A 17245-nucleotide genomic window follows, 5' to 3' on the forward strand; every position below is an offset into this window, starting at 1 on the left:
AGAACTGCCACATCCACATCCTAACATTCTGAGGAAGGTGATATGACATAAAGAATATTGGGCTAGAGAGCAGGATTTTGGAATTCTAATCTGCCATGCGTGACGTGATCTCAGGGAAGTACCTTCCCCTCTCTGCACCTGTTTGCCTCCCTGTGGGATTTGTGCAGGATGCCCTGCATTGCTTTTCCAAGTGGAGTTCTGAATCAGAATTATGCATGCAGCTGTTAAAAATATGTGTTCTACCAGCTCCAGTGGCTCACACCTGTAATCTTAGCTATATGGGAGGCTGAGTGAGATTGGGAGGATGGAGGTTCGAGGCCAGGCTGGGCAAGTAGTTTGAGAGACCCCCCATCTCCAAAATAACAAGACTCAATGTCCCTGTCTGTCATCTGGCTTTTTTTCTTATTTTTATTTATGAATGTATATAATTATTTTTTTAGACAGGATCTCACTATGTAGCTCAGGTTGGTCTTGAAGTCAAGCTCCTCCTGCCTCAGTCTCCTGAGAGCTAAGAGCTGGGATTACAGACTTGAACCATTATGCCCATCTAAGAACCTGAATTTTTCACTTTTTTTTTTCTTTTCTTTCCTTCCTTCCTTCCTTTTTCCTTTCTTTCTTTTATTTTTTTTCTTTTGGTGATACTGTTCTTTAAACTCAGGGCCCCTTGCATACTAGGTGGGCATTCTACCATTTGAGCCACGCCCCAGGACTTTTTTGCCTTAGTTATGTTTCCAACAGTGTCTCTGATTTTTTGCCCAGGTCTGCCTCAGACGGTGATCCTTCTACTTACAATCTTCCTCCTAGCTAGGAACACAGATACCCTCCACCATGCCCAGCTTATTGATAGAGATGAGGTCTCACTAACTTTTTGCCCAGGCTGGCCCTGAACCATGATCCTCCCAACATCTGCCTCTGAAGTGACTGAGGTAACTAACAGCCTCTGCGCTTGGCCTAAGAACCTGAATTTCTGTAAGCTGCACTGTTGCACAGCAATTTAGGAACCTCTGATTTCTTGGAGGTGACTATCTGTGATTCCTCATTACTTTCTCAGGGCTCAGGTGTGTGATATAGTGAGGTGTGGGTAAAATGACTTGTAGTTGTGGAATTCGCACCCCACAGACCCTGAGAAGTCATGGGTCTGGGGGAGAGACTCACAGATCCTGAGGCCAGAATTCTCTAGGATAACAGGAGACTAGGATAACAGGAGAAGGCTGAACGGTTTACAGGGCAAAAGGGATTGGACGTTTATTTAGAAGTACCCTGAGTGATGCTCTGCTCCTTCATAGTACTCTTTTTTTGCAAATATTTGAGCACCTTTCTAGATGCTGGAGGATACAGTAGCGAACAAAACCAGCACAAACGCCCATCCTCATAAAATTTACATTCTAGTGAGCATGATAGACAATAACGAAGTAAATCAGAAAAATTTATAGCACGTTAGTGTCAAATGCAGAGGAAAAAACACCAGGTAAGCGGGATGGAAATTGATTTACGCTAAGTACAATTTTAGACAGCGTGCCCTGGGAGTGCTGTGATATCACTGCTTGCTTCTATGGTCGGAAAGCATAAAGCACTACCATGGCTCCCAGTGACGTCACGTCCAGCTCTGTGACGCGCGGTCAGGACGTGCAGGGGAGGCCAGGGTCTCCTCTGGGACGTCAGTAGCCGGGCCCAGATACAGTGGGGAGAGCTGAGTCCAACCGCTGGGCCCGCCGGCTCACCCAGGGTCCGTGGGCGTCCCGGCGGCGCGCAGCGGCGGAGGGAGGGCCGAGGGCCTTGGCGGCTGTGACAGCGACTTTGGCGTCCGTGAGGGGCGGCCCCAGGTCAGGATGCGGCGGAGCCCCCGCCCAGGCTCGACCGCGACCCCGCACAAGCACACGCCCAACTTCTACAGCGACAACAGCAATAGCTCACAGAGCGCGATTGTGGGGAACAGCGGCGGGCACCGCTCGGCTGGGCCGGGGCCCGTGGAGCCCGAAGGAAGAAGGGCCCGGGGCTCGAGCTTCGGCGAGCCCGCCCTGAGCCCAGGAGTGCCCGGAGGAGACACATGTGCCGGAAGCTCTCGGCAGAAGCGGGCACCTCGGAGCCACAAGGGGCAGACCGCCTGTGGCGCGGCAACCGTGAGGGGCGGGGCCTCGGGTGCGGGCGGGGTCGAAGCCGGGGAAGAGAGGGAGGGGGCGGGCCTTTTGGGCGGGGCCTGGAGTGGAACGGGAATGAGATTGGGCACGGAGGTGAGGAGGACAATAAATGTGATCCTTAAGAGGCGGGGCCTCGCTGTGATGGATAGTCTGGGAAGAGGCGGGGAAACTCCTATGATTGGGCACCACTGAGGAGACGCCTCAGTGTTGGCGTGAGTGGCTGCCTGGGAAAGGGGGATGCACCAAGACTTCCGGTGGGGGCGGGAGCTTTCTGTTTCTGGTGCAGTGGGAGCCTGGGATAGGGTTGCAGGTAGAGTAAAACCTGTCTGAGAGGCTGCCCAGTTTGTCTGGCGGCCTGGCCTCAGGGGGAAGAATGGGCCTGCAGTACACAAGGCCCTAATGGAGCCCTTGGGCTCCCATAGAACTGGCTGGGCCACCCGTAGTCTCTGAGGAGCAGCAGCTCAACCTTCTCTCCACTCTGGATCTGGGACAGGAGATGCCGACCCCGCGGGTGTCCAAGAGCTTCCTGAGTAAGAGCCAAGCCAGCCCCAACCCCTCTGTCATTCAGCTCGGAACTTTGGTTCTCCTGTATGAGTCCTTGGCCCTTTCTCTGAGACTCAGGTCTGAGTGTCCAGCCCTTCCCTGGTTCTCAGCTCGCTCTCCAAGCCCACCCTATCCTCCTGAGCCCCAAGCCCTGTCCTTGGCCCCTTCTGAACCTGGATCACCGCGCTCTGGGAGCCGGCCCTCGTGGATTGTCCGGTCTGAGCCGGCTCTCCTCTCCCCAGGCCTCCTCTTCCAGGTGCTCAGCGTGTTGTTATCCCTGGTAGGAGACGCGCTGGTCAGTGTGTACAGGTCAGAGGGAGGGACGGGGGCGACCCAGGGCTGCTCTTTAGCAGGGGAGGGGATCAGGGCCGGCCCGTCTGAGGCTTAAGCAGATTCAGATCTGGTTGAGTCTGTTCGGAGCTGCGTCTAGGACCCTGGGGTCGGGGCTTGGGGCTGAGGAAGAGCCTTGGGGCCTCAGCCTCCCTCCGATTCCTTAGGGAGGTCTGCTCCGTCCGCTTTTTGTTTACGGCTGTGTCGCTGCTGAGCATCTTTCTGGCAGGTAAGAGGTGGAGATTCCCTGAGGCCCCAGCTCTGGGTGTTAGCCCCCAAATCCAGCTCATTCCCTCAGCCCACTCGGCCCCTTCGGAGAAGTCTAGTTCCCCGTCCGTCTCCCACCGTCTTCCCTGGACTCAGCCACTTAGGCCGACTGCTCTCCTTACTGTCTGTCCCTTTATGCCAAGGAAACCTCTTCCTGTCCTCTCCCTTCCTCTGAGACCCCCCCCCCTCTTTCTCCAGCACTCTGGTGGGGGCTCCTGTACCTGATCCCTCCTTTGGAGAATGTAAGCCGGGGAGTCTGTCCTGGGGAGGGTGGAAGTTGTGGGGTTCTCTGGTTACTGGAGATGCAATGCTGCAGGCTAATCTTAAGGAAGCCCTGGGCACAGATTTATTTCTCAGGGGGTGGGCCCAGAGGTGCCTGAGGGTCTCTGACAGGCTGTGATCCTGGGGTGTGAGGGAATCAGGGAAGTTCCGGGAGTGGGGGCAATTCTTAGAAAGGAGGCCCTTTGTATCTGGCTGCCCCAGACAGAAGGGGGAGAAGGGGGCGCGGAGCTGCATGGCCCTGATTTGTCCATCCTTCTCCCAACAGGAACCTAAGGAGATGCTGACTCTAAGGTGAAAGGGCACCTGGGATGGGAGTTGGGTGGCTCAAAGGTGCTTGTGTGGGGGCCCAAGGGAGGGGTGCAGGGGGACAGGGACCCAACCCCATGGTGCCAACCTCCTTCCTCCAGCGAGTACCACGAGCGCGTGCGCTCCCAGGGGCAGCAGCTGCAGCAGCTCCAGGCGGAACTGGATAAGTTGAACAAGGAGGTGTCCAGTGTTCGCGCAGTCCACAGCGAGGTAAGCCCCGCGCGCATGTGCACTTCTCCCAGTCTTGGGGCTCCTTGGAAATCCCAGGAAATTCGGTCCTGGGATTCAACTTCCACCCCAGGTCCCTACTGAGAGGTAAACCCGCCCATCTGTAAACCCGCCCTCAAGCTCCGCCTTTGCTGGTCCGCCCTTTCCCCCAACCTCCCTGCAGAGAGTGGCCAAGCTCGTGTTCCAGAGGCTAAATGAGGACTTCGTGCGGAAACCCGACTATGCTCTGAGCTCAGTGGGTAAGACCCAGAGACACTCAGAGACAAGACATAGACCCTCCTCCAGCTGTTGGTAAGGCCTGGGGCCTCTGAGCATTATTCTCCCTTTTCTAGGAGCCTCCATCGACCTAGAAAAGACATCCCACGACTACGAGGACACAAACACTGCCTACTTCTGGAATCGCTTCAGTTTCTGGAACTACGCGCGCCCGCCTTCTGTCATTCTGGAAGTGGGTCCGGAACCAGGATCTGGGATGGGACCAAGGGGCAAGGGCTAGGGAAAAGACCCGAATGAGCTCGGTGGAGGCTGGACCTGGCTGAGATAAGGGCGTGGCCCACGTGAAGCTCCTGCCAAATCCAGCTGGTTTGAACTGGAGACCTGACAGGGCTGCCAGCTAGGCACTGGGCATCATCTGACTCAGCAGATATGAGGGCTAGGGCAGCAGTCGCCTTGTTTTGTTTCGAGACAGGGTCTTGTTAGATAGCAAAACTCGCGATTCTCCTGCCCCAAATTATGAGTATCCATGGCATCTGATTGTCCCTCACTCTTCCTCTACTTCTGCCCGCAGCCAGATGTGTTCCCTGGAAATTGCTGGGCTTTTGAGGGTGACCAGGGCCAGGTGGTGATCCGACTACCAGGTCGTGTACAGCTGAGCGACATCACCCTGCAGCACCCGCCGCCCAGTGTGGCACATACAGGGGGAGCCAACAGTGCCCCCCGCGACTTCGCAGTCTTTGTGAGTGGGGCTGAGGGCAAGAGGTGGGTGGGGGAGTGTTTAGTGGCCAGTTATGAGAACTAGTCCCAATATGTGTCTTTGGTTACTCATCTAGAAACTTGACTACCACTTGCCTCCCAGAGCCACTGTAGGTTATAAATAACCATAACAACTATATCCAAGTTATATTTAGGTAAGGCTTATTGAGTCCTTTCTCTGTGCCAAGTGCTTTACATGCATTATTTCACTGCATCCACTTAACAACCAATGAAATATTACCTCCCTCTGTACATCTGAGGAAGGTAAGGCTCTGAAAGGACACATTACCTGCTCAAGGGCACACAGCTAATGACATATTCCACACTACAATTCTACCATCAGAACATGCACAAGAGCACACCTACCGCTATAGAAGATCATGGACAAGGTTGTTTTATCTCCCCTCTGCCTGTGCCTCACTATACCTCCATTCATTCTTCACCTACCAGGGCCTCCAGGCTGATGATGAGACTGAAGTTTTCTTGGGGAAGTTCACCTTTGATGTGCAGAAATCTGAGATTCAGACTTTCCACCTACAGGTGTGTTTGTTTCTGGGGTTAAAGGTGCTAAGGCAGTGGGGCTTTGAGAGACAACTGGTGAGGGCAGCCTTGGGAGATCAGTTCTTCGCATGATCCATTTGTCTCTCCAGAATGACCCTCCGTCTGCCTTCCCCAAGGTGAAGATCCAGATTCTAAGCAACTGGGGTCACCCACGTTTCACATGCTTGTATCGAGTCCGTGCCCATGGTGTGCGGACCTCAGAGGGGGAAGGGGACAGGGCCACAGGGGCTACTGGGGGGCCCCATTAAACATGCTGATGGTTGGAATATAATTGAGCTCTGTACTGAAGGAAGTTGGATCAATGCTGGGAAGTGCTTTGTTGGAGATAGATCTGGCTGCTTAAGGCATATGCCTGTGTATCCTCTTTTTCGTGGAGAAACTCAAGATAAATATAGTAGCAGCAGTAGGCTACCATATGCATGAGACAGTGAAGCAGACATTATACAAGTTACTCAAGAATCCTTAAAACCACAGAGAAGGAAATTGCTTAGGTCAGAAAACTTGTTCAAAGTTGTGCAGCCAGTGAAACAAGTCCCAGGGCTGTCTTCCTCCAAGAGCCAAACACTTCAACTGCAGAGATGCCGGGCAGCTGAAGCCATGCTTTTGCTCAATGTCCACCCCCAATGGCTGGGAAAGTCCCCAACTTTTGCTAGGTGCAAGTAGAGGGAACTATATCTTCAGACTATCACTAGAAAACTAAGGAGGCAGGATACAGTGGCTCAGGCCTGTAATGCTAGCTACTCTGGAGGTAAAGATTGGGAAGACAGAGGGAGGTTTGAAGCCACCCTGACAGAATGTCCCTGAGGCCCCATCTCAACCAATAGCTGGGCAGGGCATTGGTTACTTTCACCCTAGCTTCAAGGGAAGCGTAAATAGGAAGATCACAGTCCAGGTGGGCTGAGGTATAAAAGCAAGACCCTAACTGGAAAAATAACAAATGCAAAAAAATGGCTGAGAGTGTGGCTCCAGTGGTATAGCGCCTGCCTAGCAAGCATGAGGCCCTGAGTTCAAAACCCAGTATCAACAACAACAAAAAAAGTACAAAATAAAAAAAAAAAAACTAAGAAGGAGGTATGGAGAGGCTGGTGGAGTGGCTCAAATGGTAGCATGCCTACCTAGCAAATGTGAGGCTACCACCATCATTACCACCAAAACACACACACATATACACATGAAAAACAAAATTAAGGAGACTTGAGAATCGCTAGGAAGCATCTGAGTTACAGAGTTGCTACAGGCCTGGTAGCCCTTACACAGGTTGTCTTTAAGCTATACATGGCATAGGTCATCTAGTGTTCACCAGTCCCTGCCCTCAAGGAGCCAGGGGGAAGAAGATGCTTCAGGAATCAGGATAATTCATTTACAGATACAAGAATTTTACTCTAAAGGTCAAAAGTGGAACTGGAGTTGGGCGTGGTGGGATTACACTTGCTGAGGCAGGAGGATCTTGACTACCAGGCCAGGCTAGACTATATAATGAGACACTGTTAAAAAAAAAAAATGGTGGACTGGAGAAAAAACAAAAATAAAACATGGAGCCTAAGGGTAGAAAAAAGAGACTAGCATGAACAAAGAAACATGCAATATCTGTCGTAGTGTGTCTGTGATTTGGAAGAACATACAGACTTATCAACACTTCCTTAAGAAGTAGAACTAAAAGTGTCTAACACTTTTAGAATTTATCCATCTGTTTAAACTTAGGTGATACTTTGTTTTTAAACATTTTTATTAGCATATGTTAGTTGCAAAGAGGGGTTTCATTCTGACATTAACATACATACTTAAGACTGTACCTTGGTTAGATTCACCCCCTCCATTTTCTCATCCCACTGCCAAGAGATACCATATTTTGTAATTTGAAAACAAAAGAGTAAGACACTACACCAACTATTCTCAAATCCTAATGTGAGGGGTTGGAGATAAGGTAGAGTGCTTGCCTAGCATGCAGGAGGCCTTGGGTTTGATCTCTAGTACCACAAAAGAAAAATGAAACATACAAATAAACCCATAAATTAAGAAATAGAACTAGGGCTACGTGTATAGCTCAGTAGGACAGCACATGCTTGCCTAGCATGCAGGAAGCCCTGGTATTAATCCCCAGAACCAAAAAAGAAAAAGAAGGAAGGAGAATATGAACTGGAAGGCAGTTTGACAACAGGAACCAAAAGGGTTAAAATTTTATGCTCTTTAACATAGCAATTCTGTTTCTAAGGATGCATCTGAATACACATACACATTTAAAGATAAATAATATGTATTTAAAATATTGTATTTAAATATAATATGTATTTAAAGATAAATGATAAATATAATACTTATATTTGTCATGTCCTTTATAAAGAAAACTGGAAATACAGTGTCCAAGTAGATGCTTATTCAGGATGGTACAGAGTGCTTTTCTAGTATGCATGAAGCTTTGGATTCAATCCCTGACACCATAATAATGATATGATAATGATAATAATAAATTAACAATAACAATAATCATAATCATCACCATCAGCCAAATAGAAATCATAATTTGAGGGAATGTTTAATGTCATAGAAAGCAATTAATGATATATAGATATAACTTTTTTTATGTTTTAATTTTTTTTGTGGTACTGGGGTTTGAACTCAGGGCCTATATCTTGAGCCCTTTTTTGTGAAGTGTTTTTTTCAAGATAGGGTCTCTCGAACTATTTGCCCGGGCTGGCTTTGAACTGTGATCCTCCGATCTCTTGCCTCCTTGGTAGCTAGGATTACAGGTATGAGCCATTGCCAAGTTAGGGGCTGGAGGAGTGGCTCAAGTGGTTCAAGTTTGAACTCAGGGCCTTGTGCTTGCTAGGCAGGCACTGTACCACTTGAGCTATGCCCCCAGCCCTATAGAGGGCAATTTGTGGCATCAAAGTTTAAAAATACTATTTGAGTTGGGCGATGGTGGCTCACAACTGTAATCCTAGCTACTTTGGAGGCTGAAAACAGGAAGGATTGTGGGCTCATGCCTGTAATCAAAGCTACTCAGGAGGCAGAGATCAGGAGGATTATGGTTTGAAGCCTGCCCAAGGCAAATAGACCCTATCTCTAAAAAACCCATCACAAAACAGGGCCAGTGGAGTGGCTTAAGTGGTAGAGCACTTGGCTAGCAAACCTAGCAAGCATGAGGCCTCTGAGGTCAAGCCCCAGTATTGCCTCCCCCACCAGAAAAAACGAGAGCTCTTTGCAGTAGCACATATACTAAAATTAGAATGATACAGAGAAGGTTAGCATGGCCCTTGCATAAGGATGGCATGCAAATTTGTGAAGTGTTCCATATAAAAAATAAATTAAAAAACCAAAGGAAGGATTGTGGCTTGAAACTAGCCTGCGCAAATAGTTTTCAAGATCCTATCTCTAAAATAACCAGAGTAAAATGGACTAGAGGTGTGCCTCAAGTGGTAGAGTACCTGCTTTGCAAGCACAAAGCCCAGAGTTCAAACCCCAGTCTCATCAAAAAACAAAACAAAAAAACTTTGATCTATGATTTCCACATCTAGGAGCAAATCCTCAGAAATACAAAGATAAATATATATCCTGTTCCTTACAGCACTGTTTTCATAGAACAAAGCAAATCTCCATAAATAAGGGATTAGCTAAATAAACTCTGAGGCAGCAAGTTCTGATGGGTTAGATATCCAAAATATATTAAATAAAAATAAGATGCAAACATATGTATAGTATTCTATTTATTATTTGTTTGTTTTTGCAGTGCTGGGGATTGAACCCAGGGCCTTACCCATATTGGCAAGCCCTCTATCACTGAGTGGCATCCCAAGTCCATAAAATAATAGGGCCCCACACTTGCTCCATTATCTATTTTGTATAATATTTGTGTTTGAAATAATCTTGTGCTAACTAGCATTAGTACACATTTTAAATTAGATAACATTTTTAAGCATGCTGTGAGTGTGTATAGACTATGAATATGCATAAAGGAGTAAAAGATATGAACCAAATACATTTTATTAGGACACAGGAGTTTGGGTGAAATTTATTTTTTCTGTATTTAAAAGCTTAAATGTTTTTCTAAACGGTGCAGTACTGTAGGCCTATAGTCCCAGCTACTCAGAAGGCTGAAGCAGGAGATCACTTGAGTCCAAGTGTTCAAGTCCAGGATGTGAGGGCGATCTGGCTGCAACATCTGTCACCCCATTGATCGCCAGGGTTGATTCGGCTGATCTGGCTGGCTAGGCGGGTGTCCCCTTCCTCCCTCACCGCTCCATGTGTGTCCCTCCCGAAGCTGCGCGCTCGGTCGAAGAGGACGACCATCCCCGATAGAGGAGGACCATTCTTCGGTCAAGGGTATACGAGTAGCTGCGCTCCCCTGCTAGAACCTCCAAACAAGCTCTCAAGGTCCAAGTGTTCAAGTCCAGCCTGGGCAATAAGGCAATACTCAAAAAATTTTTCTAGCTAGACACTAGTGGCTCACGCTAATAATACTAGCTACGTGGGAGGCAGAGAGCAGAAGGATCGAGGTTCAAGGCCAGCTCGGACAAATACTTCTTGAGACCCTATCTCAAAAATACCCAATGCAAAAAAGGGCAGAGTGGCTCAAGTGGTAGAGTGCTTGCCTAGTAAGCGTGAGGCTCTGAGTTCAAACCCCAGTACTGCCAAAAATTTTTTTTCTACTATATATAATCTCTAATGCACCTGTCAGGCTAAAGCAGGAGAGTTCAAGGACAGCCTGGTCTATGTAGGGAGACCATCTTTTTAAAAAAAAAAAATATTTAAGAGTCAGGGGCCAGCGGCTTACACCTGTAATCTAAGCTAATCAGGAGTCAGAGATCAGGATGATTGTGTTTTGAAGCCAGCTGAGGCAAACAGTTTTTGAGACCCTATCTCAAAAATATCTAACACAAAAAAGGGCTGGCAGAGTGACTCAAGTGGTAGAGCATCTGCCAAGCAAGCATGAGGCCCTGAGTTCAAACCCCAGATTGTAGCCTATCCTTAGGACCATAACTACCATTGCTCCTACCCCAGGAAGTCTAGCATAGCCCTTACTGCACCCTTAGACTCATCCCTCCCTTATGCTCTACAGCCTATTATGAGGTCTAACACTTTTCCACCTTGTCTGTGTTCCCAGCTCAGTTCTACCTGAGGAAGGGAAGGGTAGGTGTTTGCTTACTTTTAAACTTTGTATTTTCAAAAAGTAGAGTCAGTGTGTCTAGAATGAATACATATCCGACCAGGAATACTCAATTTGTTTGGGTGGGGCTATTTCACTCAACAAACTGAAGCTTAGAGAAACAAAGTAAACATAGCTAACAACAGCCACCCACAAATACACATAAAGTAGTGGCACAGCAATTGTCTTTATTGAATGAGGGGTACTGGGGAAAAGCAGGTAGATCAAAAGCAGCAATAGCAATAGTATAAAAGTATCAAATATAAAGTGCTAGCACTGGGGAGTGTGTGCAGGTTTGGTCCATGGTCCAGAGAATCTTGGGAGCAAAAGGCTGAGGACTGGCCACAGTCTACAGAACCTAGACCTAGGGGGCCTGTGAAGGGCCCTTGGCTGGTGCTGGAGGTACTTTGAGTGGGGCCCAACCTTGAGCCTTGAAGTAGGAGACCAGCTGTGTGGGTACTTCTGCAAGCACAGTCTGTGCTAATGCCTCTCGAGGAGCCTACAAGGAGAAGGACAAGGTCATCAGGGACCCATAAGAGTTTCCTAAGTTCTATATCTCATTCCCAAAAAACCCCACACCCAACCTGCCCTAGTCTTTAATGACAGGGCTAGTATTTCTTGGGCCTTAACCCCATTCAGACTAAGGACAGGTGAAAAAGTAAACTCCCAGATCTGGTCTGCCCTGAAACTTGTCCCAACTCACATTTTGGAACTGGCGATAAGGCACAAACTGTACTATGTCACGGGCAGCTACCTCCCCAGAGCGTGTACGCAGAGGCCCACCATCAGCGTCCAGCTGTTCCATGGCCTGGAAGTCAGCACCGCCCACACCTACAATGATCACTGACATGGGCAGCTTTGAAGCATGCACAACAGCTTCACGTGTGGCCTCCACATCTGTCACAGCACCATCGGTCAACAGCAACAGCACGAAGTATTGCTGGGGACAAGCCCATTTGTATACTGAGGCAGATCTTCTTTCCTAGACACCTCCAAACGCCCCAGTCACACATTCCCATTCTGACAATAAGTCCCTTGTTACACAGCCCTCATTGCCACTGCTACCCACAACACTTACCGAGGAAGTCCCCTGATGTACAGCCTGGGCTGCAAACCTGGCCACATGGTTGATAATGGGTGCAAAGTTGGTTGGCCCATAGAGGCGAACTTGGGGTAGGGCTTGGCGATAGGCATCCACAATGCCCTGGATGCCTGCAGAGAAGAATGGTAAAAACACTGTAAAATACTGGACCTCTCAGGATTAGATTAGACTTGAAATCACCCCATCCTGGCCCAGAAGACTGGGAAACTTGGAAGCATTTCATTCACTGAGGAAACTAAGGCTTAAGGAGAAAAGGGGACTTGGTCTAAATAACAGATTGAGTTAAAACACAGATTAAGGTGATTCCCTGGATAATGTGGACATCATATTATAACCCATTTAATAAAATAATGAATTACACCCCATTTAATAATCTGCATAAGGCCAGGTGCCAGTGGCTCACGCCTGTAATTCTAGCTACTTGGAAGGCCGAGATTGGGAGAATTGAGGTTTGAGGCCAGCCCAGGCAAATAGTTTAAGACCTCATCTCCAAAATAACCAGAGCAAAATGGACTGGAGGTGTGGCTCAAGTGGTAGAGTTAAGAGTCCCTGCTTTGCAAGTGTGAAGCCATGAGGTCAAAACCCACTTCCATCACACATACACACACTATATATTATACACATGTACTATGTATGTATTACATATACATACATGTAATACATCTATATTCATATAGGTATTCTGGGAAGGGAAAGCTTTTAATATTAAAGGAGGAATTACAAAATTGACAATCAGAAATAACTGACTCAGGCAAGGATCATCAGTGGATTTTAAATGTAAATGATAAAACTGATGAACTGGATTATTTATATAGCTTGAAAGTTTCTTCTCAAAAGATATTAATTACAAAGGGATAAACAATACTTGTGTATTAGAGAAATCTGATAAACCTTACTTTAACCATATGGTCAAAGTTAACATGACTGCTAATAGTACAAATCAGCATCCTGTATCTCCTAATGATATACTGAGACTATATGACATCACTTTGGTGGTACTACCAAAAATGTAAAAACTGAATCTATTTCAAGTAAACTAAAACACGGGACATTGTAGAAATTATCTGGCCACGTACTCCTCAAAAATAGTAATATCATGAAAGGCATGAAGAATTACAGATGAGAAGATATACTTGAATGCATTGTGTGATGAGATTTCCTTTTGTTTTAAGTCATTAGGACAACTGGTAAAATCTGAATAAATTATCGATTGGATTATACTACTGTATTATGTTAATTTATTGACTTTGAGAATTGCACTTTGGTTATGTAAGAGAATGTCTTTGATTTTAGGACACACAATGGAAGTATTTAGGGGTAAAAGGCCATGAGGATGATATTGGGTATAAAATTGGTGGGGACCAGGCTATTCTCTACATTCTCAAACATTTCAGGAAGAAAAGATTTTTAAAAAATCAACATACACATGCACACACACACACATCCAGTGACTCTACCCCCTGTGATTATTCTTGCAACTTATTCTCTAAGTCTCCCTTTATGTCAAAATATAGAGTCAAAAGAAAATTTAGATCAGATCAGATCAGGTCAAATTTCCCACTTCAGTACCTTGGGATGCTGGGGAGTCACAAAGTTTGACCCTAGACAAAAAGACTTGAGGGACTCAGGCAAAAAAGTTCCCTGCATGAAGGTGCCAAGGCTTCCACTGAAGTCCTATGAGCTGCTAGGCACAGGTAATGATGATAATCTAACAGCTGCTATTTTTTAAAAATCACTGTGCCAGGATTACTGCTTCAAATTTACTGCTTTACTAAATCTTCTCCTTGAACATTCAATATCCTATAATTTTTAGCTTTATTATGAAACCAAAGTACATAGAGGTAAGCAACTTGGTCAAGTTAAAGAGGGAGCAAGATGATTTGACTCCAGAGGGCTAGCTTTAACTCCATTCTCTAGACAAAGGAAGCAAGAATTCCCCCAACCCCCCATCTCTCTTTTGCCCAAACAGAATTGGCCCTCAGGCACGGGCAGACCTGCTCCACATTGGAGGATGGGGAACTTACCAGCACAATAAGGATTACTGGGATTGAAGTTCAGGGCAAATTCATGCGAGACCTGGGGACAAGAATGAAAATTGGGCTCTTCCACTTTGCTCCCACCCTAAGAAAAAGGGCACCATGGGGGCTACTGGAGTAGCTTGGTAACAGAGTGAGTGCTTAGCATGAGTAAGGTCCTGGATTCAATACTCAGCATGAAAAAAACAATAAAAAACAAAAACAAACTATGGAATGTATACCTGCATCTCCCTTTAAAGCTAGATACACCAAGCAGCAAATAAATTCACCACAGCCCCCAAAATTAGGAGAAACTGACAATAAGAATAAGGGGTGGAGGGCTGGTGGGTGGCTCAAGCCATAAGAGCACTGCCTAGCAAGTGTGAGGCCCTGAGTTCAAATCCCAGTGCCACAAAAAAAAAAAAGAATGTGGGGGTGGAGGCTGGGTACCAGTGGCTCACATCTGTGTAGCTACTCAGGAGGCAGAGATCAGGAGGATCGTGGTTCATAGCCAGCCTGGGCAAATAGTTCGAGAGACCCTATCTCAAAAAACTCTTCACAAAATAGGGCTAGTGGAGTGGCTCAAGGTGAGTTCAAGCCCCAGTACTGCAAAAAAAAAAAAAAAAAAAGAATGGATGGTGGAGAGAAAGCTCACCTGCCAGTCAGGGGGCACCTGTGCACCAAATCCAAATGCTGGGAACAGCTTGTCCCTGTGGGAGGACAGTAAGTTGAAGAAGAGGCAGTGAAGGGATTATGAACCCAGAGGCATTTTTAGGGAGTGACGATGGCCAAGAAAACCAGTTACTCACGAGTCATAGTCCTGAACCACACTGCCCACACTCCATAATGCTGTTAGGTACTCATTGACTCCTGTAGGACTCAGGTAGTGCAGGGAGTCAGGTGATGAGGGATCTCCATTGGAGCCGGTGAAGTCTATACCTACCTGGGAGGAGGTCAAGAAGAAAGGTGAAGGCTACTTTGAGCTCCAGACCTGATTTCTTATCCCTGTTAAGGCAACTTACAGTGAAGTTGATTTGGCAGCCTCCCATCACATAGTCCAGGAAGGAATACTCTGTTTCTACCTGCAGGTGAAACCAGGGTGCAGGGTCAGGCCTTGGGTGATAAGTGGGGTTGGAGTCATGGATTTCAGAGATCAGATCATGTGGGCTATTGTCTCACTTGGCAAATCTTGACACAAATAGTTCCGGAATTCTTGTAGCTTTTCTTTTTCTGCTGTTTCTCAGGGTGGATGCATTCAAACTCAGCCTGGTGAGGAAAGAAGAACTAGGTAGTAATCCCATGGCGTTAGCTAAGGATTTGAGTTGCATTCTCCCACATTCTCCTGGGTGGAAGCTAATGTAGGCTCAACTTGACACCCAAGCAGGACCAACACTCACCGGGACTGTTTGCAGTTGGGCCAAACTGGTGTGGAAGGTACCAATGAGATCATGTGACCCATCACTGTCATAGTCTGAACAGCGCACCTGTGGGGAAGGTGTGTGTACATATAAAGGAGGCAGGTGAGAAATCCCTCCCCAGACTCTTCCCTTTCTCGGTCTACTTAGGAGACAAGCTCTTCACCTGGATGGGTGTGCTGGGGTCCCCACCACAGAAATGCTGAAGGGGAAGTGAAAAGCGCTTCCATGTAGGGTTCAGGTTGTTCTTGATTACCTGTAGGTGGAGGGCAAGGTTTCCCAGTGAGCTCTGAGCTGGCCCATGAAGAACTGCCACCCTTTCCTATCCATGGGCAGACTCTTTCTCCTTGTATTTTAAACCTTATTAGTCACCTTATAGGGTAAGAGATTCTTTCTTACCCTAACCCACCCAATCCCAGGGGTCTCGAACCTCAGATCTGTATGCCAGGTGCCATTTCCCATCACCCTTGCGGAAGATCTCCAGGAATGGATCTGATTTTCCCAGGAAGTCCTGCCGATGCCAGAGACCCGTTACTATACTCAGGAAGAAACAATCACTATGCCAGTGCTCTGTCCCCCATACACCACCCCATCCCCTTAATTCTTTGATTCCCAGGGCCTCCTTCCAGACGTACTTTTTTATCCAGGTTTCTGGCCTCCACCTCCATGGTTACTATACGACTATCCTTCAACTCCTGAGCTGACACCTAGGTAGGGAAAACTGTATCATTTTGTGAATTTTTCATTGATGTAAGCTCCCTTGTCCCACCCCCACCCCATTCTTGCTGGGCTCTTTCTTACTGTGATTGTCCCCTGCCCAGCAGGTTTTCCAGGCTTCAGCATCAAGGGTAAAGTCAGTATCTGGCTGGACACAATCTGGGACAAAGCAAAATGGGGAGAGACTTCAGTATCTCAGGCGGGGTTAGGTCCTGCTCATCCTCCCACCACTTGGCTCCAGACAGGCTAGATTGTCTCATAGTCCAGAGGATCCTAATTCCTGGCCCTGCATACCTGTCCTAATGAACACTCAGCTCCCCCTAGAAAGTCATCATCCCCGAGCTCTGGTGTCTTGTTGTCTATGTCATAGATTCCAAAGCGTAGTTTCTGGACTGTCTCAAAGTGGTACTCAACCTGCAGAGTCTTGGAGAACTCAGGACTTGAGCAGTTCTGTACTCTCTCAGTCCGGCCAAGCTGTAGGTAGAGGCCACAAAGCATCACTCAGACACGGTCCACCCCAACACATAATCCTAGCCCTCTAAGACCTTAAAGTTACTCCAAGGTTCACCTCACCTCAGTCCAGGCGCCCCCTCCCACATCCTGTAATAGGACACAGAGTGGGTCAGATTTGGAGCCGACATCCTTATCAATGAGGTGGTCACAGGAAATGGACAGCTGAACCAAGGTCACGCAGTGGGCCATCTAGGGGAAAAGAGCTAGGTCAAACACCAGGGGTCCCTCTCCACCCTTCCATGACTAGGTCCTAACTTGGAGGCCAGCAGGCTTCATCCAGGCAGGGCTGAGTCTGCATCCAACTCTAGGACACATAAGGAAGACAGAGTCCTTAACACCCTGAGTAAACTCAGCACCCTGAGTTAGAATCCTGGTCAAAAACATATGATGGGAAGGTACAGAAAAGGGGTACCAGCCTCCAACTACTACTTGGACCCAAACTAATCTTCACTCTAATATTGATTCTAATCCCAATAGTACTTCCCAGACCTAGACTCCAACCTTGATCTCTGCAGAGACCAATGAATCTCACTCTGATCCATTACTCGCCCCAAGGTCAGACACTAAGCCAATTCCAATACTTTCTCCACAAGTAGTAGTGTCTACTACTTCAAAATTCTCTTCCTCCAATGATTTCCTAACTATGGGGCCTTATATCTTTTAGTAGAGTTGTAATCCATACAACCACCAATTCACCTAACCTCTAATCAACT

General features: G+C 47.3%; 2 protein-coding genes and 1 non-coding gene across 15 annotated transcripts in view; 2 read left to right on the top strand and 1 right to left on the bottom strand.

Moving 5' to 3' along the window:
* The first annotated feature begins 1667 nt into the window (after positions 1-1667).
* On the top strand, positions 1668-14393 carry Spag4 (sperm associated antigen 4). 5 transcript variants are annotated; one of them, XM_074074651.1, is made up of 12 exons: positions 1668-2139; positions 2561-2668; positions 2924-2990; positions 3179-3240; positions 3477-3520; positions 3826-3851; positions 3968-4076; positions 4258-4333; positions 4427-4542; positions 4882-5049; positions 5517-5606; positions 13842-14393. In XM_074074651.1, the coding sequence occupies exons 1-12, from the start codon at positions 1830-1832 to the stop codon at positions 13905-13907; spliced, it is 1242 nt and encodes a 413-aa protein (XP_073930752.1). In that variant the 5' UTR covers positions 1668-1829; the 3' UTR covers positions 13908-14393. The 5 variants fall into 5 exon arrangements, with proteins under 5 accessions (XP_073930752.1, XP_020012415.2, XP_073930753.1 ...); XM_020156826.2 differs by lacking the exon at positions 13842-14393 and adding an exon at positions 5717-7182 and having other exon boundaries at positions 1672-2139; XM_074074650.1 differs by lacking the exon at positions 13842-14393 and adding an exon at positions 9685-13092 and having other exon boundaries at positions 1686-2139.
* LOC141423590 (U6 spliceosomal RNA) lies at positions 8820-8926 on the top strand. The gene has a single exon (XR_012448435.1). It is a non-coding gene; the product is annotated as a U6 spliceosomal RNA (small nuclear RNA).
* The window catches only part of Rbm12 (RNA binding motif protein 12), a 35690-nt gene continuing 29383 nt past the window's right edge, over positions 10939-17245 (bottom strand). For 6 of the 9 annotated variants that reach the window (XM_074074645.1, XM_074074643.1, XM_074074642.1 and 3 more), the window contains 15 exons: positions 16593-16721; positions 16314-16493; positions 16104-16178; positions 15938-16009; positions 15733-15813; positions 15469-15558; positions 15285-15371; positions 15067-15153; positions 14910-14969; positions 14697-14830; positions 14543-14597; positions 13897-13948; positions 11849-11982; positions 11474-11752; positions 10939-11269 (listed from right to left, as the gene is read on the bottom strand). In XM_074074645.1, coding sequence (XP_073930746.1) covers positions 11135-11269; positions 11474-11752; positions 11849-11982; positions 13897-13948; positions 14543-14597; positions 14697-14830; positions 14910-14969; positions 15067-15153; positions 15285-15371; positions 15469-15558; positions 15733-15813; positions 15938-16009; positions 16104-16178; positions 16314-16493; positions 16593-16721 — 1650 coding nt within the window. In that variant the 3' untranslated portion in view covers positions 10939-11134. Of the gene's footprint in view, positions 11270-11473; positions 11753-11848; positions 11983-13896; positions 13949-14542; positions 14598-14696; positions 14831-14909; positions 14970-15066; positions 15154-15284; positions 15372-15468; positions 15559-15732; positions 15814-15937; positions 16010-16103; positions 16179-16313; positions 16494-16592; positions 16722-17245 lie in introns of those variants that run through there. The other 3 variants (XM_074074646.1, XM_074074647.1, XR_012448227.1) reach the window with 3 other exon arrangements.

Source organism: Castor canadensis, chromosome 5, assembly GCF_047511655.1.
Source record: "Castor canadensis chromosome 5, mCasCan1.hap1v2, whole genome shotgun sequence".
NCBI classification, from domain to species: domain Eukaryota; kingdom Metazoa; phylum Chordata; class Mammalia; order Rodentia; family Castoridae; genus Castor; species Castor canadensis.